At 44.9% G+C, this 27,229-nt stretch overlaps 2 protein-coding genes across 15 annotated transcripts in view; one reads left to right on the plus strand and one right to left on the minus strand.

Annotated features, from left to right (window-relative positions):
- Positions 1–1,237: 1,237 nt before the first annotated feature.
- LOC120496180 lies at positions 1,238–5,119 on the minus strand. 11 transcript variants are annotated; one of them, XM_039696367.1, is made up of 3 exons: positions 3,529–3,991; positions 3,308–3,450; positions 1,238–1,881 (listed from the first exon to the last, which is right to left on the minus strand). In XM_039696367.1, the coding sequence occupies exons 1-3, from the start codon at positions 3,634–3,636 to the stop codon at positions 1,452–1,454; spliced, it is 681 nt and encodes a 226-aa protein (XP_039552301.1). In that variant the 5' UTR covers positions 3,637–3,991; the 3' UTR covers positions 1,238–1,451. The 11 variants fall into 11 exon arrangements, 4 of the variants coding, with proteins under 4 accessions (XP_039552301.1, XP_039552300.1, XP_039552302.1 ...); XM_039696366.1 differs by having other exon boundaries at positions 1,238–1,884; XM_039696368.1 differs by having other exon boundaries at positions 1,238–2,274.
- Positions 5,120–7,102: 1,983 nt separating this feature from the next.
- SSBP2 (single stranded DNA binding protein 2) overlaps positions 7,103–27,229 on the plus strand; it is a 135,532-nt gene continuing 115,405 nt past the window's right edge. For all 4 annotated transcript variants that reach the window (XR_005626231.1, XM_039696310.1, XM_039696311.1 and 1 more), the window contains exon 1: positions 7,103–7,283. Coding sequence is in view for 3 of the 4 variants with exons in the window: in XM_039696310.1 (XP_039552244.1) it covers positions 7,225–7,283 (59 nt within the window). In the remaining variant the exon portion in view is untranslated. The remainder of the gene's footprint in view (positions 7,284–27,229) is intronic.

Genomic DNA, 27,229 nt, shown 5'->3' on the forward strand with positions numbered 1-27,229 from the left:
ACTAGCACATTTTGTACTTTCTGAAAAGCAGAGCAAGCCCACAGACAGTTGTTTTATTTTCTGTGATTCTTGAGATCCAGAGAAGTTAGCTCCTCGGAATATGAAGCCCACAGAGCAGGCTGGGGTGATCTCCATCTCCTGTGGTTCACACACCTCGAGGAAGGCAGGAAAGCTGCAGAGGGGCTGGGTGTGCTGACAGAGCGTGGCTGACGTGGTGCAGCACAGGGATGGCACTTAATTCACCAGTATGTGCTCAGTAAATATGTGGAGAGGGAGAGAGAGAACCATTTTATTCATCCTCTGAGTTAGGTATGAGCTTCTAATGCAAAGACCGATGCAGAGAAGAGAACATCACGCGTGTTTGTTTTACAAAACTGTGCAAAGGTTTGCCAGAGCTGTCACAGCGTGATAGCTTTGGCCATTTATTTTCCCAGATCTTCACTTTGAGCACCACTGCTTGCTTTGGAGTCTCTTTTTTATGAGCAGACTTTAATAAGTGTAAAAGTCTTGAGCCTTCTGAAGAGGTTATTTGCCCTACCCATGGTTAAGTCCAGGCCAAAGGGGCAGACTTTCTGCTGTCATACTTGTGCAACCTGAGTCCTGCCAGGCCCAGAGCCCACTGCAGCCAACCCCATCAGTCAGTGCAGCTTCACAAAATTGCATTTTGGCTAATCCTAAACCCAAAAGAAACAAATGTGTTAAATAAGCCTGTTGAAGTCGACAGCAGCCTGCATATGTCAAACCAACTCGGGAATTATCAGCAGCTCCATACTGGGATCAACCTTTTCCTGCAGCATATTGCTGAGGGTACTGACCCTGAAAATAAAAGCAATTTTGATGCTGCTAATGTGATTTCTGGCTGGGCTTTTTTTTTTAATTTTTCTTTTTTTTAGCACAGCACTAACTGCTAGAAGTGGCAGCTAAGGCACTTCAGCAGCAAAGTCTTTTGCCACAAATCCCTGCACCCACGTCATGCAGAGAGAGATCTGCCCATGTGGAGCTTCATGCAGGATCAGGGTCCCATTTAGCCTCACATCTACCTGTATTCCCAGTGTTCATTCAGTTTTTCTTCTGTTTATTGTCACTTGCAGCACAAGGAGCCACATTCCTGATGTGACACATCACTGAGCCAGCAATGGTGACTTTCAGCTATCCTTCAAATGATTAATAACTAAGGCAAGGTACTTTTTCTCATACTATTCCCCCCCCCCCCCCCCCCCCCCTCCCCAGACTGGGTTGTCTGGAAAAATGTAATTTCCATGAAATGGCTTAAAACAACGAGCTAACCAATGAAATTAGGGAGATCTCAGATACTAAGGGTGTTTATGTATTTGTAGACACAATTTTACCCCAATTATCAAACACATTTCACCAAGAAATGTATGAATTCCCATTCTAGAAGTCAAAATATGTGACTGGGGAGAAGAGGAAGACTGGATTTGAACTTTTCTTCATGAGAGGCAGCACGAGCACCAAAGGCACACACACAAGTGTCTGTGTGAGAGAGGCTGTGACAGCCCCTGCAGTGAAAACAGCACCAGGGAGGGCTGAAACCACATAAAACACCAGGAAAAGAAGCCGTGGAGGAAACCAGTACACACAAACGTGTGTTTTTTTCCATTGCAAGGTTCAGACCGTGTGGCACTGGGTGCCTCGTGCAGATAATTTCCCCATTCTGAACTGCACACGTGTGCAGTGTGTGAACAGCCCCAGCACAGCCAGCGAGAGCAATAAACCCGTGGAAGGTTTGTTCTTAGCAAGTTTTGCTTGCCAGCTGATGGTGTTTGTGCTGTCTCTGGCCCCTTCATGGATGAACTGTGTGACAGGAGGCTGTGAAACCACCCTGGCTCCTGCTGCAGAGACAGGAGGGAATTGTGGCTCCTGCTGGAAGCAGAAAGTGCAAGGGGTTATTGGGTTATTGGTAAGCCTTTCTTTGAGATCCAGAATCACAGAGAACCTCAGGCAGGAAGGGACCCACAAGGATTATCCCTCCCTACCCCTGAGCTATAATTACTTTTTTTTTCCTCCTCCCGGGTGGAAAAGAGGGGCAAATAAAGATTTTGTTTTGACCTATGCGTTCCTGCTCTCTCCATTCTCCAGCAACGATTTAGGACTCGTTCAATCACCTGAGCAACCCCTGCTCATCTGTATGGCACAAGAATGAAAGTCTGCAGAAGGAGTCTCATAGTTAGACACTCCACAGGAAGATTAAACATTCTACAGAAGGACGAAGGATTCCTCAGAAAAGGCTTCAAAGCTGCCTCGGTCACGTATCTGTTGAAAAAGACTAAACAAAAGCATCTCTCTCCCACGATATCTTGCCCAAAAAATCTTCCCAGCTACACAGCAATAAGTATAGATAACTGGAATTAAAATAAGGGAGTAGCACTTACAGACTTCATTTCCTGAATAGCCCTTTGTTAAGGGCTGTGTGAAACCTGCCAGTTGGACTAATCAATGATTTTTGAGGATCAACAGAACGGGCAGAAATACAAAGTGATTGTACATATTACTGTATCAATAAAGCTGTGATCCTGTAATGTGACATTCTTTAAGTCAGCCACACAAGCAATGTTTCACTGCAGATATCCTTAACATTAATCCATACTCTAACTAGCTGCAGCAAGAGAGAGGGGGAAAAAAAAACAACCAACCACCCAGTTTGGAGCTATCCTATATCTCAGACAGGGTGATATAACATAACATATGTTTTAAAATGATAAAGACTTCCAAGAATAAGGCACAGTTTCCAGAATAATATTCATAACACGCCCAAACAAAAAGCAAAATCCTGTAATAATTGAACAATTGCAGCTTTCTCTGCCCAAGAAAAAGTTCAAGGGGGGGGGGAAAATCTAGCCCAAACCAGCCCTTTTCAGTGGCTTAGCTGGTCAACACTCTTGTGCACAAAGCCCAGTGCTCTTCCCTAAAACCGAAGAATTAATCAGCATTATGTAAGAGATTTTTATAACACTCTAAAAATACATTGTGAATTCCTTTCCAGTGTCGGACTGAGAAGCTTTAAAGTACTGCCATCCCTCATCCCCTTTTGCAACAAAGGCTGGATCTTCATTCCTGATATTGGAAACTCGAATTTTGTCTCGGCGCTCGCGCCTCAAATCTCATTAATTACAGCGCTGGCCTCATGAGATCCAAGCGCTCCTGCCGAGAGCAGTGCTAGTGCTGGGAATGACTGGAGCAAGGGCGGGGGTACCCGGCAAACCTGCGGGCACCTCCGCCCCGAGGGAGAATTCCTGACACGCCGAGGCTGGGAACGCTGCTCGGGTGGGTTTCCGTGGTGATTTACCTGCCTCCCAAGCTAAGTTTTGTCCCCACTGTGGTGGTGGGATTTTGTTGGCGTGGTGCTGGTGGATCACGGCCCGGGACGGAGTTCCTCCTCCGGAGCAGGGGGAGCATGGCCCCGGCGGGTCCCGGCTCTGCGCTTCTCTCCTGCTCCATAAATAAGGCTTAGCACCATTCCTGCCCTTCCCACGGAAGGATCTCTGAGCAAAATTACAAAGCCATCACCTGAATGTTAATGGTCGCTTGGGAGGCAGACCTGTGAAGAGAATTTTTAACATTTAACGTTTCACGCTCTCTTGCCCCAGGGCCCATCTCCTCCCTCCCGAAGTTCATCCCGCTCTGCCCCGAATCACGATTTGATCTGCGAACACACAACCCATTGGCGGCCCTTCAGGCCAAAATAAACCACAGGGATGCAAATAAATCACATGGAAAACGGGAGCAAAGCATTCCCAGCTGCGAAAGTCCCGTCCCGGGATGCATATCCAAAGGACACGACAGCTATCTCGCCATCACATTTTTAGGAAACACCTCAACGTTGTCCTTCTCCAGAAGATAAGTTCTCCCCTCGCAGGGCTGACACAACACTGACGCGGCCATATCCCCCACCCTTGAACCACAAACAAGTCAACCAAAACCATTGAGGCAAACAGAACGAGAGCTTTGGAGGATTGTCTCGCCGGGGAGGATTTCGCCACCTTTATCAGTTTGGTGTGAAAGCCCCGCTGATACCGCACAGGGGAGCCTTGCAGAGGAGTTACTCATCCCTCCCGATGCGTGATCCCACCCTTCCCCGAGGGCGAGCAAACACTGGGATCAAAGTTCTGCTCCGGGTGATCTGCACCCAACTTCCAGCTACCCCTGTGGCTTGAACAAGGATGTCCACGCTCGCTCCTTTCCTTTCCTCAGCAACCTTATTTTTAATTTACCCCACAGCCCGAGTCTTTCTTTGTTCCTTGCCCCGATTCCTTCTCTCTCTGTCTCTCTGTGTGCCACCCGTGCTGGCCCCAGTGCCACCTCAGCTCCGTGTGACAATTCCTCTGCCCCAATGCGGGCAAAACGCCTCCCTTTGGTTCACCCTGCAGCAACTTCTCAGCTTCTCTCCCTGGTCTTTCCCCCCAAAATTCACCGTGCATCGTGCTTTTACTTTGCTTCCCCTTTTTCGCATCCTTCGTTTCCTCGTCCTTCATTTCCTCTGCCGGCTTCTCCTTCCCTTCCACTCACTCCTTCCTCCCTCTTTTTCTCCTTTCCCACTTTCTCCTCACACCATAACCCGCTTCCTCTGGTTTCCTGGGTGTAACTCGGGAGCAGGAGCCTCGGTCCCAACCAGGGTGAATGATGTCAGCCTAATTTACTTCTTTCCCCAGATCCACTCCAACCACACTCTCACGCTGTTAACAAAAATAAAAAATATTTAAAAATCGTGTAACGGGGTGAAAGCCCCGGACAACCAACTTTGGCACAAAATGGCTTTTGTTGCCGTGTGTTTCGGTGTGATGAATTATTGGGGTGGGTTCCTAGAGCACGCACATCCCACGCCGGGCAGGGAACTGCCACAAGCACCTCGGATTCTCCAGCCCCTCGCACTCCTTCCTGTTGTCTCTGCTACTCCCTCGCTAATTTGTTCCAGCCGCTCATTAATACTCTCCTAATCCCCCCTCCCCGGCTTCACCTCACCAACCATTCCCTTCGCTCCGGCAGCTCAGGATCCAGAGGATGTTTTTTCCCCCTTGCAGCTCCAACAATGATAAACAGATGCTGGTGGTCTACGTCTGGCACAACTTCCCTGCTCGAATTTTGGAATTTTTTTTTTTTTTTTTTTTTTTTTCCCGTGGCCCTGGTTGTTCCTGACATTTGCCGGCCAACACGGAGGGGAGATAGATGTTGGGTGCATTTGACAAAAAAAAAAAAAAAAAAAAAAAAAAAAAAAAAAAAAAAAAAAAAAAAAAATTTTTTTTCCAAAAAATTTTTTTTTTCCCCCTACGGACGGGAAATATCAGATGCTAAAAAAAAAAAGAAAAAAAAAATAGGCATTTCTCACTTAAAACATCGAAATACTAAAAAATACTAAAAGCTCCCCTCCAACGGGTCACATAGGGGAGTGGGTTAGCCACAGTTTAAACATAAGCAGGCACCAATATCTGCAAAATTTAGGACTGTGGTTGAGGAGGAAGAGTGCAAAAATTCCAGAGCTCCGGGTACTTAAAAAAAAAGAAATCAAGTAACAAATGGCCCCAGTGGCTGCTCTCTCTCTCTGCTGTCTCTGCGGAGCACGCAATTATTGCCGTGTAACTTTAAAAAAAAAAATCAAAGCATTTCCTTGAATTTTCTTCAGACTGTGGGTGGGTTTTATTTTTTTTTTTTTAATAATTTTTTTCATTACTATTTTCTAAGCTACTCCAAGACACGCTGCTTCGGTTCAGGAAATGTTTCCTCCCCACCTCCAGCCCCGTGCCGGCCCTCGCTCTCCTCCATTGCTGGGGGGGGTCCCTTTCCCTGGGGGAAGAGAGCCTCGGGGGTGAAGGGTGTGAAGAGACCCTAAGGGATGAGGGTGAGGGGTGAGAAGAGACCCTCGGGCGTGAGAAAAGACACTCGGGGGTGAGAAGAGACCCTCGGGGGTGAGGGGTGTGAGGGGTGAGGGGTGAGAAGAGACCCTCAGGATTGAGGATGAGGAGTGTGAAGAGACCCTCAGGCGTGAGGGGTGTGAAGAGACCCTCGGGTGTGAGGGTGAGGGATGAGAAGAGACCCTCAGGGGTGAGGAGTGTGGGGTGTGCAGAGACCCTTGGGCATGAGGGTGAGGGGTGTGAAGAGACCCCCAGGAGTGAGGGTGAGCAGTATGAAGAGACCTTGTGGTTGAGGGGTGTGAAGACACCCTCGGGTGTGAGGGTGAGGAAAGAGAAGAGACCCTCAGGGCTGAGGGGGAGGGGTGTGGAGACCCTCACGGCTGAGGGGTGAGAAAAGACCCTCACAGGTGAGGAGTGTGAAGAGACCTTGGGGTCGAGGGGCGTGAGGGGTGGGAAGAGACCCTCGAGGGTGAGGAGTGTGGAGAGACCTTGGAGTTGAGGGGTGTGAAGAGGCCCTCAGGGATGAGGGTGAGGGGTGAGGAGAGACCCTCGGGCGTGAGGGTGAGGAAAGAGAAGAGACCCTCGGGCGTGAGGGGTGAGCCCTCGGGTGTGAGGGTGAGGAAAGAGAAGAGACCCTCAGGGCTGAGGGTGAGGAGTGTGAAGAGACCCTCAGGGCTGAGGGTGAGGGGTGTGGAGACCCTCACGGCTGAGGGGTGAGAAAAGACCCTCACAGGTGAGGAGTGTGAAGAGACCTTGGGGTCGAGGGGCGTGAGGGGTGGGAAGAGACCCTCGAGGGTGAGGAGTGTGGAGAGACCTTGGAGTTGAGGGGTGTGAAGAGGCCCTCAGGGATGAGGGTGAGGGGTGAGGAGAGACCCTCGGGCGTGAGGGGTGAGGGGTGTGCAGAGACCCTTGTGGCTGAGGGGTGTGCAGAGACCCTCAGGAGTGAGGGGTGAGGAGAGCGGGTGAGACGCGTGCAGAGACCCTCAGGGATGAGGGTGAGGGGTGTGAGGAGACCCTCGCGGCCGACAGGTGAGGGGTGTGAAGAGACCCCCAGGGGTGCTTTTTGCGGGTGAGGGGACTCTCCGCTGAGCAGGGCCCGGCTGAGGCCCGTCAGCGAGCGCTCCGCCGCGGCCGGCCCCGCTCCGGCCGCCACCGCCGCTCCGCTCCGCACTTTGCGTCTCTCCGACGCGCTCCCCGCTCGGCGGCGCGGCGGCGGGGGGCGCGGCGGGACCGCGCGGGGGGCGGGCCCGGCCAATGGCGGGCGCGTGTGGCGCCCGTCACCGTGGCGACGGGGCCGGTCCCGGGGAGGCGGTGATGGGTTGACAGGTGCGTGACAGTCGGGAGCTTCTCCGCAGGCATGTACGGCAAAGGCAAGAGCAACAGCAGCGTCCCGTCCGACAGCCAGGCCCGCGAGAAGTGAGTGCCGCCCCCCCCCCACCACCTCGCCCCTCCGCGCCCCTCCGCGCCCGCCCCGCGCGCGCGGCCCCCTCACAAAAGTTTGCGGCCCAGGAAGGGGCGCGGGGGGCAGCGGCGGCCGCGCTCCGGGAGCGCGGGGGTCCGAGCTCGGCCAGGCTCGCTGCCCCGCCGTGCCCGCTCGGCCCCGCAAGGTGCCGGGACCCCCCTCCGGTAACAAAGAGCCCCGGCAAGGCTTTGGGGGGGCCGGGTCCCAACTCGCCGCCGCCTCGCAACTTTTGCCGCGGCCCCCCATTGTTCGCTCTCGAGGGGGGGCTCGGCGCCGCACAAAGGGGAGCCGGGCTCCCGCTGCCTGCCCCAACTCATGCTGCTTTACGGGTTTTTTTATTTTTTTTATTTTTTTTATTTCTAATTGCGCGCAGCTCCGGCGCTCTCCTGCCCGCTGCCCGGCGGGGAGGGCTGGGGGTGCCCCCGGCACGGGCGGGCAGGGAAACGCAGTTTTTTGGGGAATGGACGGCGTCTCCTCAAGTTGTCCTGTAGCGGCTGCGACTTGGCGTGAGCGAGGCCGGTTCGGCACGCTGGGGGTGGAGGGGAGGAAAAGCCCGTGCGAGGAGGAGGAGGAGGAGGAAGAAAAGAGGAGGGGGACGAAGTGTACCGGGGGTGGGAAGGTCGGGGTGAGGCTGCTGAAGGGGTCCGGAGGCAGAGACCTCCTGCCAGGTTCGCACCTCTCTCTGTTCCAAAAATCGCATCGCTCCAGAGCGGGTTCAGCGCGGGGATCTGCGCTCCGGGCACGGCCGAGGAGTTTCCCTTCAGGCAGCTTGTCTTGAACCTTCACCCAAAAGTTTTTTTGGTTTTTTGGGGTTTTTTTTTTTTTTTTTTTTTTGTGTGCTTGAGTTTAGGAATTTTGGGTTTGATGGTTGAATATGATTTTTTTCCTTTTTTTACTTTAGGAATTTTGGGTTTGAGGGTTGAATATGGTTTTTTTCCTTTTTTTTTTTTTTTTTTTGATTGGGTTAGTTCTTTCCGTGCGTTTTTATTTTTGGGGTTTGGTTGTTTTGTTGGATGTTTTTTTTTTGTTTTTTGTTTTTATTTTCTTTCCCGAGACTTCCTAATTCCAGAGGCTGGCATGCACGCTTCCTGCAGCAGCAGCAGGCCAGGCATCTCTAATGTTTCAGCGGGAGAAGGGGAATTTAAGGCGTTTGACAATTTCACACCTAACTTTGCCACGGGAAAGTGGAGGGAGGCAGAGGCAGCCCTGCCGGCGAGCGTTAATTGCTGAGATGCAGCCGGAGACACAACTTGGGCTCTGAAATCTGATCAACTAGTGGCACTTCTTAGTTCCAGCGGAGGGATAATTTTAAAAATAATTGCTTGACCGGCTCGTGGAAGCACTGTTTATTTTGTCTTAGCAAAATTAGGGAATTAAACCATTTCCTCGCGGTACGTGGCTGCTGGTGTTTGTCAATACACTCGGTAAATCACTGAAGGGCACAGTGGGACCTCGCAGTGGGACTGCAAACAAATCCATAGGGCTGCTGTGCATTGGATCAGATGGAGATCATGTTGTTTTAATTCTGCTTTGCAAAAGCTACCCAGTGCAAGCCGCACACACGAGTGCTCTGGTGGTGGGGATGAAACTTTAAGCAGTTTTCAGTCGTACTCTTTCATTGCAGCTGATTTCTCCTCGGGGTTCTCGGTGTTGTAAAGCACATAATATTTCGTTTGGTCTGAAAATGCTTAATAAATTTCAGGGCAAGCCTGCCAAACTGACTTATTGTCAAGTAGCAACTGCCCTCCTAAGTAAAGTTGTGAGGACCTGCTAGATGGTGCTGTTCGATTTAAATACACGTTGTCTCCCACTCAGAACCAGCAGCTGGAAATGTGGGCTCCTCACGTGTATTTTATTTTATGCAAAACACTGAAATGGTTTGGTTTTAGATCGTGGACCTGACAGGTCAGAAGCTTCATGGTTGCATCTGCTTACAAATTAACTCAGCTGGGAGTTAGAAGCATCCTCTTTCTACCCCTCTCCTCCTTCCTCCAGTGGAAAAAAAAATATAAAAAAAAGCTTTGAGACTTGCTTTATGATATGTAATACCATTGTGTGTAGTCTACATTCCAGATTTTTTTTGTATTTCTTTTGTTAAAATTTCTTCTTTCTGATCAGATAACATCGTTGCCGTTTTCATACGCTTTCTTTCTGACTTCCAAAAAACTGTGATTGCATTTTTTGCCCTCTTAGGACATTGTTTTACAGCCATGAAATGCTTGTCCCAAGGTAATGCATGAGTTTTTGTTTCGCTCAAAAACAAGAGGCTGCCGAATTAAACATTACAAAAATACAGCTCTGACTTCTGCATGAGATTGTGTTAATTTGGAAACTGCAGAGAAAAATACATATGTTTGACTGATACAATAAGTACTTATTTAATCAAGAAGAGTGGGATTGTAATTATGTTTAATATCAAAGTTTTTAGAACAGAATATTCAACTGAACACTGGCGTGTCTCCTCAAGATTTTAAGTGCCTAAAATATGTAGCCAGCAACCAATCTCCAAAATACACTTGTAATAATTGAGGAAATAAATTTTTTTTAAATTACACTCCCTCAGTTTTTAATGGCCTGATTGTGTGGACCATGTCTGTTCCCCATGAGGATGTGTGCCAGTGAGAGGACCAGGGTGTGAAAAGCTTATTTACCAAGTGTGGAAGAGATGTGTGCTGTTCAGCTGCTGTTTGTGATATTTGCTGTGATATATTTTACAAAGCAGCCCAGTGCCAAGTGTGCCTTGTAGCACGGTGTCTTGCTGCGTGCTGCATTCAGTGTTTGTGTCCTTTGAGGTTATGTAATTACTACAAAAGCGGACAAAGTTTTGCCAGCCATTTGTAATAGCCCTTGGCAAATTTTCAGTTCCGAGATGGCATTTGTTTTATGGTCCCTCTCTTTGTCCCTCCTGCTCGACCTCTGGGGTAAACCGCCCGCCCGTGTTATTTAGCTTCACAACACGTGTGAAGTGTGGGGAGATGAATTTGGGGGCCACAATACTCAATGTTGTGCCAGAGAGGTGCTGCACAACAAAAACACCAAAGGTGAGGGCACACGATACCCGTGAGGCATGGGGAAGGTGAAGAGACAAAAATCACCAGAGTCTTTGTGCCCCTTCCTCTCACTCTGGGGCAGCTGTGCCTTACTTTTGGGCTGTGTCCATCCCGGTTGCTCAAGGATGGAAAAATTGTGTTAAACAGTAGCTCTTCACCACACCGCTGTGCTGGCACCACCTCAGACCTGAGTACATTGTCAAAGGAAAAATGACTGAAAAGTATCCACACATCCTGCACTGTTACCTCTTCACAGCATCTATGAATAATTGTTTTCATTTTTCCCCCTCTTCTTCCTTAAAATAGGACTGTTTCAGATTAGTACCTTGGCCCTGACAACACTTCACTGAATGGTGAAACTCTCTAAAGTTTTAATCTTTGAGGAAAAAAACTGACCAGACCACACAAGTTCCATTTGCAAATGTATATAGCTGTTTATATATAAATAATACTTCACGTTGAAAATATATATGTAGAAAAGCATTTCTAACACACATATAAGGAAAATTAAATTCTGGTGGGAATATATGTTTTAAGTTCAGTTTTCTTCGTGTTCCAGTGGTCTTCCAAACTAGTCCTCTTCCCAAGAAGCCCTAAACTTCTTGGGGCTTGGCAGACACCCAGAATTTGGTTAAAAACTAACTGGATGACTAGAGACTGTGACTTAATTTGTTATGAAAGGATGCCTTATCCAAGTACTGCTTCTCTTCAGGTCTGTTTTGAGAGGTTGGCTGTTTGTGTGTACAGTTCCTTTGTGTGAGTGCAGTTCTTTGGGTGTCTTCTTTCATGGTTTCTTTCCCCCTTAGATTTGAAAAGACTGCATTGCACGAGTTTACATAGTTAAGTCACCTTTTCAACTGCAATGTTTGGAAGCTACGTAAACATAAGATTCAGATAAAAATTTACTAGCTTCAGTGATGAATTTGCTACTCATCCCTGGGAAGTGGCCAGCTAGTTTCTTAAGATTTAGGTGGTAAAAATGCATTAATTTCCCCCCTGCCTTCTGAAGACAAATCTGGTAGTTTAATCCTGCCTGCTTTTTAAAGTTTGGGTTTGACATGAATCCATCAGGTCTGACTTGTAAAAGTTGCAGTTGTGCTGCTCAGGGAGTCTGTGAACATCAGGCATTTTACAAGAATAAACATTTTAATAAACTGTGCAGAAGGGAGGGCTCTGGAAATAGTAGCTATTTATCAGTATTTATTATTGGCCATGTGCTTCAGGTGCTCATCCACTCTGCACAGGTGTCTTGGGAGCACATGACAATGTTTCAGGAAATGTATGTGCTGCCATTCAGATTAAACAGAAGAAATTAATTCTGCTTAAATTACAGGCATATGATACTGTCACAAGTATTAAAGCAGCCAAGATTTCAGTAACTTTGCCAAACTTCCACTGTTTGGGTGGAAAACTTACAGTGCAATGCTTAAGCCTTGCGCTGATTCATTTAACTTTTTTTGTGTGTAAAAGTTCAGTTCAAAGGTGGCCCATGTTGAAAATCGGGCAAAGACAATAGGTGGTTTTCTAGTGTTTTAAAAGTTTTCTCAACTTCTACCGTGGAAGACCAATGATAGCCCTCTCCTTCAAAACACTTGAAATCTGGTTGAAAAATAAAAGGATGAGGGATTTGATTCCAGAGATGTGTCTTTCTCCCATTTGCATGACAAAGCATCTGAATTTAGCCAGGATACAAGCCTTCTCAAAAAGATCCATTTGCATATGCTTAGGGCTTACTGACTGTAATCGCTGAATATTTCATCTTCCCTGGGAGGCAGCAGATCCTGGGATCAGAGGGGAGGAAAATTGGGGCTGGGTGGGAAGGGAAGTGGAGATGTGAGCAGCTGGAGCCTGCAGCTGTGAGGTGCCAGGACACAGGGGTAACAGGGAGCATAGGGGTGGAAATGGTCAGTCTGGAGAGGGGAGACAGAGAACTGGCCCTGGGGTCTGGGATCAGGGATCTGGGGTCAGGGATCTGGGAGGAGGCTGCAGCATCGCGGCCAGGGACACAGACCTGGCGAGAGGGAGCAGAGCCAGGACAGCCAGGAGGCAGGTCAGGAAGTGGGAGGCTTTTGTTGAGCGAGGAGGAACATTCTGTCCCTCCAGGTGCTGGGAAATGACCATTCCTTTGCTGCCAGGAAGGACTTGAGAGGGCAGGGGTGTAATATTTGTTGTCTCCAAGGTAAAACCGACCCACACCTTTGAGATGGCAGCTGACTGAGGGCTGTGTGTGGCAGTCCTGGAGCTGGGTCTCAGGGATGTCAGAGCCCCGGGAGGGAAGGGTAGGATTTGCCATTCAGAAGCAGCTGGAACAGTGTGTCTCTGCAGTGTCTGGGCGCTGTACTTGCATTCCCAAAAATGTTCTCTTAACTTGGAAACTGCAGATATACACAGAGCATATTTCTCACTTTGCCCTCATTTGCATGTTCACTGATTTTTTTTTTTTTTTCCCCCTCTGGAGAAAAAAAAAAAAGCTCTGGGGTTTTTGTTGTGCAGGGAAGAGCATTGTTTTGGTAATGAGCAGCTATTTGATAATTTGCTATTTTGCTGTCTTGCGGTTTGTGCCTTATGGCTGCCTTGCTGTTTCATAATACGGCTGTTCCTACAGGAAGATTGTGTTGTTTCTTTGGTGCCCAGCTCCACAGTGTCTGAGCCTCACCTCTAAAAATAGGCATCAAGCCACTCCTGACCGACAGCCAGTTTGGAAGTGGCAGTAAGATGCAGAAAAGCAAAAGACAAAAATGTTTATTGGTTATTGGGTGCCCACTTTGATCTATGTAGCCCTGAATTTTATTTTATTTTTCTTTCTTGAAGTATCACAGACCAGAAAGGCATATAGACAGCTTCCACTGTCTCTCTTGCCACAGGATGAGATGCCAAAGGAACTTGTAGAAATGTAGTATTTTTGTGAAACTGCTGTCTCTCTTGTGGATACACTTCAAACTGGGAAATGCACTTGAAATGATCCAGGCTGGAGAGCTGCACTCACCTGCAGCGGGGCCTCTCCAGGCTGCTGTGCTTGGGGAGGGAGACTCACCAACGCGTGGTTTTGTGGTTTGGGGTGACTGAGCAGGGTCACTGCCCTGCACAGCCTCGTGTGGTGCTCTGCAGGTAATGAGCAATGCCTCAAAACACCTTATTTTTCAGAACTTTCTGCTAAGGCTCCTTTGGGCAAAACCAGATGACTTATTTTTCTCCATCAGTGTTCAGGAGCTGTGTCTACAGAGCCTTCCAGCTGTGTTGCTTGGGGTTAGGACCACTTGTTTCCTGCTTTCTTTGGTGCACAAACATTCCAGGAAGTAGTGCTGGTCCAGGCTGAGTCACAGCTGAGGGGTTTTTTCTGCACTGTGGAGCCACTGACCCCTAACACCAAGTTGTTCAGGCAGTGGGCAGGTGTTGTTTCAGCTCCTGGGAGAAAATCATCCTCAGATATCAACAAACGTGTTAATCCAGAAATCTCAGTGACCTCTGCCCATGCTTCTCTAGTCTTTGAGGTATTTCTCACTTACAGTTCCAGGAAAGGAGCAGGTGAGAACATAAAATGTCCCTTTCTAAGACACTGAAATATGGCAATAGTCAAGACCACAGAGTCCTAGCTTTTCACTTTCCATCAGATATAAAAATAAACTGAACATTTTTGTGGTGGGTCATTTTTTTTCCCTTTTACACCTTCTGTGATTCTTGCCTCTGGACTGTTTGTTTTTTCTTTTCTCCATATTGTTAGTAGTGTATCCAGAGCAGAATGAAATAATTACCTTTCATTTGACATAACACAGATAAAACAATGCTATTAAAACTCCCTGGAACACTTGCGTGTTTATGTTGCTATTGTTGGGGGAGTTGTTTGTCTGTATGGGGGGGTTGTTTTATTTTGTTTTTTAAATAATCCATTTTTGCAGTCACACGCCCTCCAGGTTCTTTTTGCAACATAGCTGCCTTGCCAATTATTCCCCATTTCATATTTGTGTATTTGATTTCTTAGTCCTGAGCATGGTACTCCACATTTGCCTGTATTGAATTTTCTGTTATTAACTTTCCTTATTCTCTTCCTGTCCCCAGAAGGGCTTGTAATTTTTTCTGATTTGTCATGTACACTTCTGTATTTCTACATAGCACTCATTAATGAAAGCCTTTTAGTGGAGTTGGTTTAGGATACGAAGAGCTTTGCTGAAATGTTCTCTCTTCTGTAGAAACATGCTGTTAGTGACTCTTCCATAATTTATTTTATGTAATTTTACCCAGATTTTTCATTTCATGAAGATGTTTGCTGATGCAAGCGTTATGTGATAGGCTAAGAGTCAAAATTACTATTTTAACTTTTCCACGTGTTCCTCCTCACCCACTGTCCGCTTTCCCAGGTGAGCCAAACTGAGCTGACATTTCTTTTTCTTGACAGATAATGTTGGCCTCTTGCTTTTTTGTTCCGACAGTGTTTCTGTCCCTAAAGCCCTTCCTTTCCTCTCCCTTTGTCCCTCCTTTCCCTGTGCCCAGAGTGACCTGAGCCTCTTGTGGAGAAGCCTTTGTCTCCTCCAAGCCCCAGCTGTGCACAGATTTGACATCTCCTCTCTAGGAAACTAGCCTAGTTTGTGATAAAAGAACAAAAATTTAAATTAAAATAATTTATTTTGCCCATTTTCTTTCTCTAGACTTTCCAAAGTTCTCTCTGACATTCTTTGGGCAATAGTACCAGAGTTGAGGGTTTATTGTTAAGGTGAGCCACACGTGAAAGAAAACTGTGACACCAGACTTTTTTTGCCCCACCTTGTTTCCTGAACAATTATCAATTGAAAATTACAATTTGAGGAAATCCAGATTTCAGAAAACACATTTCTGATGGCAAGTATTGTTTTTCAGCTGTGGTTGTGGATAGTGAGGGTTGTTAGCTCCTCTACGCATTGAATTCATGGACTGCTTTATCCCATCCTTGCTAGGCTTTAAATCTGCCTTTGGGCGCATTGGTCTTGGTGTTTTTTGGAGTTTGTATGGGTCTGGTTGAAGTAGAACCCTTGATGTTAACCCCAAACTCTTAATGGGATTTATCAGGCCTATATTGCCAATGAATTCCTAATTTCCTACTTAGGCTTCTCTTAGGCTTTTCACTTTTTTGTTTATTTTCTTCTTTTCTCCTCTTCCTAAATAAAATACTGAATTTGAAAGAAGTTTAAGAAGTTACTGATTGCACAATGTGCATTATGTTGTTTCCATTTTTATTTCCAATGCCTCAGAGTCTTGGGGTAGGTTTCACCTTCAAACCAAACCAAAACCCTGTAATTTTCATAGGTGAATCCAGTGTTTTGAAAATACAGAAGCAAACAGTACTAAGGAGTTACCAATATATGTAAATTCCAGTGCATGCAATTTTGTTTTTATATTGCTATTGATAATGTCTTGTTACTAGCATGTGTATTTTTATATTGATATAGTGAGTTTGGAAAGTTAATAAGAATGTTCCATTGCTGGAATTAAGTATTTTTACACCTAGTAGGAGAAAGTAAAACACTGTCTATGTTTTCTGTGATAAATACTCTAATGCTTATAAAAAAGTGTTGGATTTCAGTTTTGAAAACCTGTTTTAGAGGTTGGAAAAAAATTCCAGCAACATCAGTGGGAAACTGTAGTAGCCTGTGTTCCTTTCCTTGGGAGGGATTGTGCTTTCTGAGTAAGACACAAGTGCAGAAATGAAGTGTAATTCCTTAATAACCATGTTGTTCTTGACAGTGTTGGGACTGGAGTGCAGAAATGAAGTGAATTAAGGAATTAATAACCATGTTGTTCTTGACAGTGTTGGGACAGAGTGGATCATGTGGCTGACAGGGAGTGTGACTGTGTCATAAATATGGGGAGATTTGTGAGGATCAAGGTGGGCTGCCCCCTGACGCTCCCCAGAAGTTGTGGTGCTTCATCAGATCCCTGGAGCAGCAACAGCAGTATTTGGGAACCCAAATCCTCTCATGATTTCTCCATGCTAGATACGTTATTTATGTTCTTCTCCCAGCTAACTCTCAAAGAGTGAGGGCCAGCCCTGGATGGCTCCTGTTTGGGTCAGCCTTTGAGTGGAGGTGCAAGTGCTTTTTGAGTGTTTGGAGTGTGGCTGAGGTACTGACATTTCATCAGGTCTACCAAGAATATTGAAGCTCCCTTGCCAAATCTGAATTTGCCCTGGAAGTGAATGTTATGACTCCTATTGCGTGTCTCTTGAACTGTTTGGCTCCCTTAATTGTTTATTGTTTAATATTGCGTGAAATGTGAATTTGGAGAGGATACATGTACATGAAGGTGGTGTTTGAACAAATAAAAGGCATATATTGCAGCCTGAGGAATTTGGTTTTCCTGTGTGTTTATATGCATATTGTAAAATAATACAAATATAAGTTGATTTTTTGGGTTGGACTAGAAGTATATGATCAACAAATAAACACACAGACCTTGCACACAGGACAGTTAACAAAAATACAAAGCTGGAAAAGATGAAGGAGGTTTTCTGATCAGGAGATGAAGAGCAGTGTTGGAAGTCTGGAAATGTGCCTCTGGTAATGGTAATGGGCTTGACGAGCAGATCTGAAAGATGAAACACCGTTGGTGTTCCTGACTTCTGATGCAGCTCCTCAAATCCAGTGTCACTTCTAATTTTGCTAAATGTACATCTAATTCTTTATGAAGGAAAGATGTTTACTTTTACAAGACCATTGTGTGTAGACATGGGCATCCACAAACCTAGTTATGTATACTTCAAAATGTTTTTAGAAATAATATGAGCTATTATAATGTAGCAAAACCCAAATAAACAAACAACTCCCAACCCCAAATAAAACTATCTTATGCTTCAAAGATGCAAGACTTAAATTATTTGTCCAAGTGCAGAAACAGTGAATGAAAAAACTATTTTGAATGACTTCACAGATTATCCTAAATAGGTGATTAGAAACAAAAGCAGACTGGAGTACTGGATGCAGAGGTATTCCTATTAAATCCAGTAACTAAAAAAAAGTTGTTTATAAAATGTTACCCATATTCCCCAAACAGACCTATAAGTATGTAGTAAATAATTCCAAACTAGGAAGAAAAAAAAAAAAGAGAGAAAGAAGTTGCCAGTCTCCAATTCTGGATGTCATTACTCATTTAGGGGGAAAAAAACCCCAAATAATAGACAGAACCTTTTCTTGTCATAAAACCAAAAGCATTTTTCCTGTAAAACAATGTAAGTGGATTGAGCAGTTTTTCACTCATATCACTGTCTAGTATAGCTCTTACAAAATACTTCAAAAAGTCAAAAAAGGACACTGTGGTTTCAATGCTTGGACTGTGAGCCAAATAAATGAATTTGAAAATGCAGGGTCATGCCTGCAGCAGCTTGTGGGAGTACCTGTTCCATATTTCAGAGAGCAGGTCGTGCATAAGGGGCTCCCTGACAGAGCAGCGCTGGGGATGATCAGCTGCAGCCACAGGGAAACACACAGAGCTTGTGGAAGTATTTTGGCATTAGTTTCTGTTTAATTTCTCTTTGCACAGTGTACACATTCAATGGGCAAGACATAATTAGAGGGGCTCTCTGGTGTGGTGTGTTTTTACAGAGAGCTTTGCCTTCTGCAAATGGTTGTGGGCTGAAGTGAACACAGGCACTTAATGCTCAGCACAAACATTGGAAATCCTCAGTAATTCAGGGCACAAGTGAAAAACTAATTGAGGGAAGTGTAGGGATAACCCGTGGCAGTGTCAGATGTGCCTCGGGCTTCCTGACACCTTATTCCGAGGCATTCCGAGGGTGTTGTGAAAGGAACCAAGAAACGGGATTAAAGGGACCAACAGCGCAGCTTGGCAAAGTAGTTGCTGTGTATTCTGCAGCCTCAAAATGGAAATGTTTTCATGTTCTTCCTGCCTTTGTGATTCGGTTGTGGATTTCAGCTAAACTTCAGTCCAGTTCTGAGAAGGGCAGTTTTAACAAGCTCATACCTTTCTTGGTGTTTCTCATTTCCCAGTCCAGGACCATATTTAAAGAGTTAACATAGCTGAAAGAGAAATGCCCATTGCATTCTCCCAGCACCAGTTTTTGTCACTCTGTTGCCTGTGTTTGTATCTTTGTCTTTAGAGCAGGCAAATGGGCATCACTTACGTGTGTTGAATCACAGAAGCAGATTGGTGAGGGAAAAAAGACGAAATAAACAGTTTTGATTGAAATATGGAATAAAATTAAAAGGGGCATTTTCAGAATTAATGGAGTAACTGCACTCTTGGTCCACTTTTGAGCTGGTTCAATGTCAGCCTTGTACCCTTGCCGTGCTACCTGGTATGGAAACAAAATTTACAGTGTCTTACCTGTTGGTTGTGTAATGACTGTAGTTACCTCACCAAGGCTGATTTTACGTTCAGCACCTGTATTTACTTGTCTTTAGGATCAATATTCAACACCTGTATTTACTTCTCTTCAGAACCAACAAAAGGACTACCCAACAACCCAGCTTCCTAAGGCAAAGTACTTGTTTAGAGCAGTGTGAATGAAAGCCTCTGGAAACAGCAAGAGCAGTCCGTATGTGTAACTTTTTTTCTGCTTGGGGATGCACTACTCCCCTAATACTAATTGGTACAACGAGTTTTTAATGCCCCCATCAAACTTCCATCCATATTTCTCTATGGACAGCACCCCCAGCAAGTGACACAAGTTTATCCAAAAGAGAAAAGAGTTTTTTCTTCCCTTTTGACAGGCCAAGTGACCTGAAGAAGCTTTTGTGCTTCCAAAAGTTTATTCTTTCTTGTTTGCCCACTTTTTGGTTTGTGGGTTTTCTTTTTCCCCTTTAGCTCTATTGATTCTGCCTAGGTGTATGACAGAACCTTGCATTCTGGTTCCAGGGCTTGGGGGAACTCTGAAAGCAGCACGAAAACCACAATGAAGGGCTCTATTCTGGAGGTTGTAGAAGCATCTCAGATGGGTGGAAAATTGGTGTTTTTAAGCCAGCTGGAGATATTTTAGCTGAACGTGAGCATTTGAAGAGCACAGGACAGGTGTACCACTGTTTGAAACAGTACAGAAGCCATCTCAAGGATCAAAGTGTGTTGAACCCTCTTTGGCCCACAGCCTTATGGCTGTAATGGTAACAGGCAAACATTCTAAGCTGATACACAATGTGCCTGGATACTCAGATGTGCCGCTGGGACAAACCTTCCTATCTCTTCCCTCAACCCACTGTTCAGCACAAGAAGCTTCCCAGAACCTCTGTGTGTCTTCATCCAACATGTAAAATGGAAAAATTACTGCAACAAATTGCTAGAAAAAGTTCTTTCAAGGATGTGATACAGTCCATGATTCCTGCTGTGGCAATCCTCTGTGAAGATGTTGAGGTGTCCTTACATCAGAATGAAGGTTTTTTTCCCTTTGTGTTCAAAGATGCAAGTTGGGTAAACAATCATTTCCCAGCCCACTCCTACAGTTCTGTATTTGTATTCTAGAGTCCAAGAATATTTCCTTCTGAGGTAGCTGGGGTCTGAGTCTTTCCTAGTGGCAGAGTTATATTTTTTTACTTACAGGCTGTTTGTAAAATTAAGTACATTTCATCAATCTCTTGAGTCTTCAAGTGATGTTCAGATACAGACTTGCACCAGTATTCTCTTTCTTTCCTGAGTTGTTATTTCTACAAGAAATGGAGGTGGTGTGCAGAAGAATCCTACCCTACCATGGAATACTGCAGGGAAGGAGGCACTGGAGATAACTCTGAAAGGTCCAAAGGTCCACTCCTTTTTGAGTGTTTCTGGTGTGTGACCCAATGTGATGTACAAATGTAAATTATGTGATTATGAAATGGCGAGATGAGCACTGGTAATGTGCTTTAGCCAGATAATTTCTCATTACGTGGGATACTCCATCCAGAATGAAGGAATGGGATGCTATTGTAAATTACTTTCTGGTTTAGTAGTCCTAAGACACCATGGTTGCTGTGTTCCTCTGTGGCTGAGACAAGCCCATCCTGCTCAGCTCCTTTTTCTTCTGAGTGTGGAAGGCTGTTAAATGTAGGTGGTTTGGGCTTGCTTTTGATACCCTACCTGCCCAAAAATGAAAGAACTGGGTGATGTGCATGTGTCTGCTTGCAAACCAAAGCCAAGCTGGCTCTGCTAGTTCTGGGTTTTCTCATTGGGCTGTGTTAAGGTAAGTTTGAGAAATATGTAAGAAATAAAGAATGCAGCCTATGTCTGGAAATATTGTTGGCTAAGAGGTGAATTTAAAATGTCCATAGCCTTGCAGTTCCTGCTGTAGGTGTTGGGAGCTTTCTGGAGGGGCATCCCACTAACCTCAGGAGAAGGATGCAGGAGCAGCCATTCACTCAGTGTGGTCATTCACTGTCTCTGGAGCCCTTCAGGAGGCACAGGGGTCCCTCAGGGCAGGCTCTGTGTGTGACAGAGCTGTTGTGGTCCTTCCAGGAGCTGTGCTGGAGCTGGGAATTGCTGCTTTCCCAGCAGGACTCCTGCACTGGGTTTGCATCCCTGTCCCCCCTCCCCTCCTTCCATGCACTGTGTGCTGCATGTTGAAAGGGGTGAGTCACCTCTTTTATTATGTTTTGAATACTTTCCTCCCAAATGTAGTTTATTTTCTGCAGGGAAAGGAAAGAATTTATGCTGTCCTGGTTCCTTATTTTTATCAGAGCTCTTGCTAACAACTTCCAGCTGAGGGAGTTCTTGATATTTTTAGCCTGAGATATTTAGCTATTTGAGCCTCTCTACATGTTTTCCTCCTGATATATATTAACTGGAGGGGGAGGATGGTTCTTGTCAGTTAATATATTCATGAGCATGCCTGCCAAATTGCCCACACTGACTCCCAGGAAACTGAACACTTCAGAGTTGGGGGGAAGTTTGAGTCTTGGTCTTAAGTATTTGCATCAGTTTCATTACTCCATTCTCTGACTGATGCTGCCATAGCTGTGTTCTCACTGAAGCTTCCTTTTTATTTTAAGAGGTGTTGTTTGTATAAAAAAAATAGACATAATTGATTTCTGCCTAAAAACACAAAGGAGTAAATAAACTAAAAAGTCGAGAATCATAAAATGGGATATTGCATTTAAACTATAATTTCTTTAGAAATATTTTCCTTTTTTTTTTCCTTTTTTTCTTTTTCTAAGCAACAGAATCCTCAGTCTTATTACTAATGTTAGTGTTTTATTGGTTGTCTGGTTTGTGATGGAGTTCTTCAATATTCCAGATGTCATACTTGATGGCACATCTTACACACAGCATATTCAAGTTTCTGAACAACCTTACCCTTTCCTGAAGCCCATATGAACACTGTTTTGAAAGAAAATATGAAAAGTCACTCACATTGACCTTTGCCTTTATGATCCACTTCAGCCTGTTTAACCATAATTTCACAGATCTTACTGTCTTCAGTTCTTTTCCCTTTTCCCAACAAAGTTTCAGACTCAAGATGAGAAGCTGTAGATTTGCCTCAGTGAAATGTAGTGTTTCCATCAGCTGCTCCAGCATTGTCCCTGTGGGGGTGGAGAGGGGCAGGTGGTGGGAATCATGCTCAGTTTAATGAGAATTAAATGGCACCTGCTGTTGAATATGAATGGACCACGGTGCCTTTTCTCTGCATGCCCTCTGTTATAGATCAAGGTGTTTGTAGCCATTGGCAAAGCTGAGTGTAGCCTTAAAGCTGGCCTCTAAAATAGTACTGTGGGTGGTGGGGTTATTTTTGGGGGTGTGTGCCCAAAGGGTTTTAAAATTTTTAAATATATCTTCTGAAGAAATACATTAAATATTTGTTTAGCCCTTCCTGCCCTGCTCCTCCCTGAGAGTGGGCAGTGACAAGACCCTCCTCTGACACAAGTAGGTGCACCAGTTTTGTTTTTAAAGACAGGTTCATTTAATGCCCTTAGCTATCACCTCAGCCTTGCGGCACAGGGTTTCTCTGTGCACCTTTGAGTGCATATGTGCATTATAAAAGGTGTTTTAGGCGAGCTGCTGTTGTTTGAAGATGCTGAGAAGCTGAGGGGCAGCACTGCCACCTCCAGAATGCTGTCTGGTCCGTGAGAGGGCTTCTCCGTGGGGCTGAAGGATTAACCAAATGCTAATCTTAAGCTTCTTAACACTTAGTGAGAAGTCAAAATTTCATTACTTTTAATTGTTTTGTAGCAGGCTAATAGATGTTGGCATCTTGGTTGGAAATTTCTTTCCCTTTGCAAATCCAGTCCTAATAAAGTTTTAAAATTTTTGAAATAATATATGTTTTGCTGACTGAATTTCTTGTGTAACTTGTTCTAAACTGTCGTGCAAGTTGCAGGGATCCTAAATAAACTGAGGAGCTGACTCATTATTTTTGCCATTTGTACCACTTTCTTTCCAGTGGTCCTTCATGAACATGAAAAATTCTGTAAAATCCTTGCAGGAAAGGGATTTGTTGCAGAAAATCTGCAGTGAGCAACTTCAGCTCGGTGTATAAAAGTTCGGCAGTCTTGTTTCAGGCTTATATTTTAAATCTCTTATCCTGATAATGACCAGGGCGGCTCTTGCTTTGCTGATGAGACCTGACAAGATCATCATCCACGTGATTTCATTTGTTTTCATGGCAGCCCTGGGGAGGAAAATAACTGGAGCAGGAATGAAGCTGTGCCCTCCTCCAGAGCAACTTGGCTGCTTCAAACAGCAGAGATTTCAACAGACAAATATGTATTTATGTAGAACACGTACAAAACGCGGGCATCAGCAAAACCCTTTAGCCCGGGTGGGGTGAATGGGAGACAATCGCCCTCCCAGGGGCCAGGTGGGGCAAGATGCCCTGGAATTTGGGGAACTCCCGAGTGCTTTGTCAAACCAGTCGTTATCGAGTGTCTCCTGCTAATCTTCCACCTCCAGGTTACTGTTCTTGAAATTTTGTCCTGCTCTTGTAAAGTTTTCACCCGCCCATTGTTCACCTTGAGGGAAGTGTGAAAAGCACACTCAGGGGGCTGATGTTCCCCCTCTCACCTGCAAAGGTCACAGGTTGCATGAGAAAAGGAAGAGCACTAGCCTCAGGAGCTGCTCAGAAAAGCTGTTTTTAGAATTAACACACAAATACTTGGATTGGGAGCAGCAGGGGAACAGATTCTTAGTTTAGGGTAGTGGGTACGGAATGCTTCAGCTCGACGTTGAAGTCACAGGCACTGATTTGGGAGTTCGAGGATGGGATATTAATTGGTTGTTTTGGTGGTTTAGGTTTAGTTTGGGTGGGTTTTTGGGTTTTGTTGGGATTTTTTGTTGTTTTGTTTTGGGTGGAGTTGGGTTTTTAATTTTTTTTGTTTGGTTGTTTTTTTGTTTTTGTTTTGGTTTTTTTGCTTATTAGGGTTTTTTTTGTTGGTTGGTTTTTGTTTGGGTTGGGGGTTTTTTGTTTGGTTTTTTTTTAGGGGGGAATTGGTTTGAGGGTTTTTTTGTTTGTTTTGAGTGTTTTTGTGTTTTTTCTGCCGTGCATATGTTAGCATGTTTTGAGGGGGGTGTTACCACCTCAGGATCTCTCAATGCCATGGTGAAATCTACATTACTTTTATACTCTATACAGCATTGGTGCTTCCACATAGGAATAGTACAGGTAACAGAGATTACTAACAGAGATTAGTAACATTCTGAATCAAAAGGTCACAAACTTTATCAACATTTGTTGTGGGAACAGCTGACACGTATTGAAATGAGAACGGTATTTTTCTTCTGCTGTTTTAAATTAAATAGTTTCATAGGCTTTTGAGTGAAAAAAGCAGGAAAGCACATTCAGGTCTGAGGCAAACGATGAAAAACTGCAGCCTCTCGATAACTTTATTCCTGTATTTCTGTGAGGAATGAGTGCTCACTTTGTAAAATTTCTGGAGGTTTATTAAGTTTTAACAAAAAATACAAGAAAAGCGCTAAATAAGGAAAAATTACAATGCTGGGAGCCCCAGGCTATCCCGTGATAACGATGCAGGGGGGGAGGACATATTACATTAATATAACTATACATTTACAAAAACTTCTCTTAACATGCTGATAATGTTCACCCCTTATTCGTGAGAGCCAGATATCTCATTACTCATCTATAACAATTCCTTATAATTATTTCAGTGATGTTGGCTAAGGATAAATATAAAAAGAAATAATTGTTGCTCCTTGTATTTTCCTCCCAACAAACCCCCCCAAAAACTCTCGTATTTGGATGGTTTAATGAGATCATCACTAGAAGTGTGATCAAACTCATGAACAAGCAGCAAATGTTGCCTTCATTAATTCCATGTGAGGTTTTCACAAACAGGCAGGCCATGGCTCATGTTTATTAAAGTGAATGGGTAAGGTTACTAAAACAGTGAAAGGTGCTGAGAAAAGCTTCCTCTGTTTCAGCGAGGGAAACGAGGAGGTGGCAGTGACTCAAAATTTTGACTTAGATTTTTAGTGTGGCATTGAGAGTTGAAGACATGATGGGCGAGGCTGGGTTGCCTGAGGAATGTTTGTGGCCAGTGCTGGTGAGCAGCTTGTCCCAGATGTCCCCACAGGTCTGGAAGGGAGATGGAGCAGGGTCTGGCATCTCTTTTGGGATGGCAGGGCCTGGGATACTGCCTAGGGAGAGCCTGGAATTCCCCTCTCTGAACGCATTCCAAAGCCACCTGGACATGATCCTGTGTCAGTCCCAGAGCTGTCACTGGGCTTCAATTTGTTTTGATGGTTGATGCTTATAACAAGCTGCCTTTGGAAAATATGTTTTATTAAAAATTATCTCTCCATCCCTATTGCATCTTCAGGGAGGATTGGAGAAATTGCAGGAATTCCCAATAGAAATAATTTGTAAAGGTAGACTGCATCTGGCTCAGATCTGTAGCAAGACTCGTGTACCTCCAGATACTCCCTTTTCTCCTCATGCTGCTCCCCTTTTCCTGCAGTCCCACATTTCTAGTGATGAAGAGAGTCTGACAGACACCATAGAGATTGACGGTTCCAATTGCATCTCCATCTCTTGCAGTCTCATTTTGATACAGTTCAATGTTCACACACCTCTCGTCCCTTTTCCAGGGTGTTTCATTTTGGGGTGTTTGTCATTTCCTTTGGGGCACAAGAAGCAAAGTCCCTGGGTTTAGTTTCAGTCACACTAAGGCTTGTGCTCTCCTGGAGAGGGGGAGCAGTGAGGAGCCACAGAGTGGCCACCTCCTGAAAGCAAGGACATTATTTAGGTCAGAAGCAGTGGGAAAGGAACACATTGTGAAATAGTGAGCAGTTTTTAACTGTGCTGATCTTGCCAGGGTTGTCTTGAGGCTCCCGTTGGACTTTATAGATCTTTATCTCAGGTTTGCTTGTTCAGTTGTTATTCCCATACATGCATTTTTCCCCCACTTTAGATTGTTGCTTTGTAGTCTGAGGACACCTTCAAAGCTGTGCATCTCCAGGGATCGAAAAGGATTGGATAGCTTTGTGAGAGTCCTGGAAGGGTGGTTTTCTTCACCCTGGAGGGTGCTTAAGGCCTTTTTAGTGACTGCAAATCCTGTGTGGGCTTGTCTTGTTGACCAAGCAGTGGAAAGACTGCATCACATGTACAGGCATGATGGAAACCCCAGGAAATTCTGTGCTGTGTTGGCACTGCAATTTCCTTGCTAGAAAGAGACCAGAGACTCCTTGTAGGGGATGTTGAAGTTCTTGCACCCCAGTGTTGTCACTACAGCAGTGTTCTTTCCTGCTGCTCTCACCCCCAGCTCTGCTCCTCCAATTCCCACCTGGTACCTCTGTCCATCCAGCTCGGGGCTGTCTTGCCAAGGAGCTTAAATGCCACATAATGTGTGTCATCCTGTGGTTTTTCTTCTGTGTCTTTCCTAATGTTTTCTTTCACCTGAATGTTCTGTGTTAGCTCTGCTTACTTTTTCCTTACACATCCTAAAAACAATGATTAGTCTTGTCTTGATTTGTGAAGTGAAAGCTTCTTTTCTCTTTTATTCCAATTACACAGTTATTCCCATATCATCTATCCAATGGGCTTCATATGGGCATGAAGTCGTTTGATTTTTCTGTTTGTGCATCCATGTTAAGTGAGATCATTCATAGGAGGCATAATTTAGATCTGAAGAGGACATTTTATTGTTAAGGACAAGCTTTTTTCACTTGCACAAAGAGCAGCCTTGACCACGATTTATATCGTTCATTGACTTTAAATAGATGAGTAGTTTTGAACTCCATGAGTTAATCTTACGCTATGAGCCTTTGTGTTATTTGTATTTTATGTTTCCCTGATGCAGTGTTTCTTTCCTGAAGGAATCCAGACCACTGGGAGCAAGGAGTTAAACAGTCTGTGCTGTTTTATTCCTGATTAGGAGTTTTTTGGCATGTGGTCTTACTTGCAGTTGGTTCTCCTGAACATGCTCTCAGAGATGAGCAACACAGGCAACACATGTAGCACCACTGATATTTTTGGGGTTGATGTTCCACCAGTTTGCTCAGATCTTGTGCTGCTCAGAAAAGACATGTCCCATAAGGAAAATTCCATAAGGAAAATTCTTAGTTTAATGAGAAAAATGCCACAAGTTTTAGCAGTGTTACAAAGCTGTGGTTGATTACTCACTGAGCTGGAGAAAAATCCCAGGGAGGAGAGGTGCAAACAGCAGACTTGAAAACTTAGAGGGAAGTGTTGTTCCCTGTGTCTTGCCATTAAGGAACTTTCCTTGTGTTTTGCTGTGGTGTAAGGATTTGCTTTAAATTTAATGCAGTTCTCACACAAGAAGAATTAACATTTATAGAAAAAAATCAAGCCAGTGCAGTGCCAGAAGGAGCCACAAAATGCCTTGTACATGCTTAAACTATTAACTGATTTCAATACTAAAAATATAAAGAACGTCAGCTGGTCTGAAAGAGAAGACTGACCCTCAGTTAACGTACAACATTATTTCCAA

The sequence above is a fragment of the Passer montanus genome, unplaced genomic scaffold (genome assembly GCF_014805655.1).
Source record: "Passer montanus isolate IOZ18808 unplaced genomic scaffold, ASM1480565v1 scaffold97, whole genome shotgun sequence".
Taxonomy (NCBI): domain Eukaryota; kingdom Metazoa; phylum Chordata; class Aves; order Passeriformes; family Passeridae; genus Passer; species Passer montanus.

Excerpts from the sequence above, each read along its gene's own strand:
- LOC120496180 (XM_039696366.1), bottom strand. The coding sequence starts at position 3,636 with ATGAACTTCGGGAGGGAGGAGATGGGCCCTGGGGCAAGAGAGCGTGAA. Across the intron at positions 3,451-3,528 it reads AAGCGACCATTAACATTCAG|GAGAGAAGCGCAGAGCCGGG; the intron begins GTGATGGCTTTG and ends TTTATGGAGCAG. Across the intron at positions 1,885-3,307 it reads AAACTTAGCTTGGGAGGCAG|CAGGAGCCACAATTCCCTCC; the intron begins GTAAATCACCAC and ends TTCTGCTTCCAG.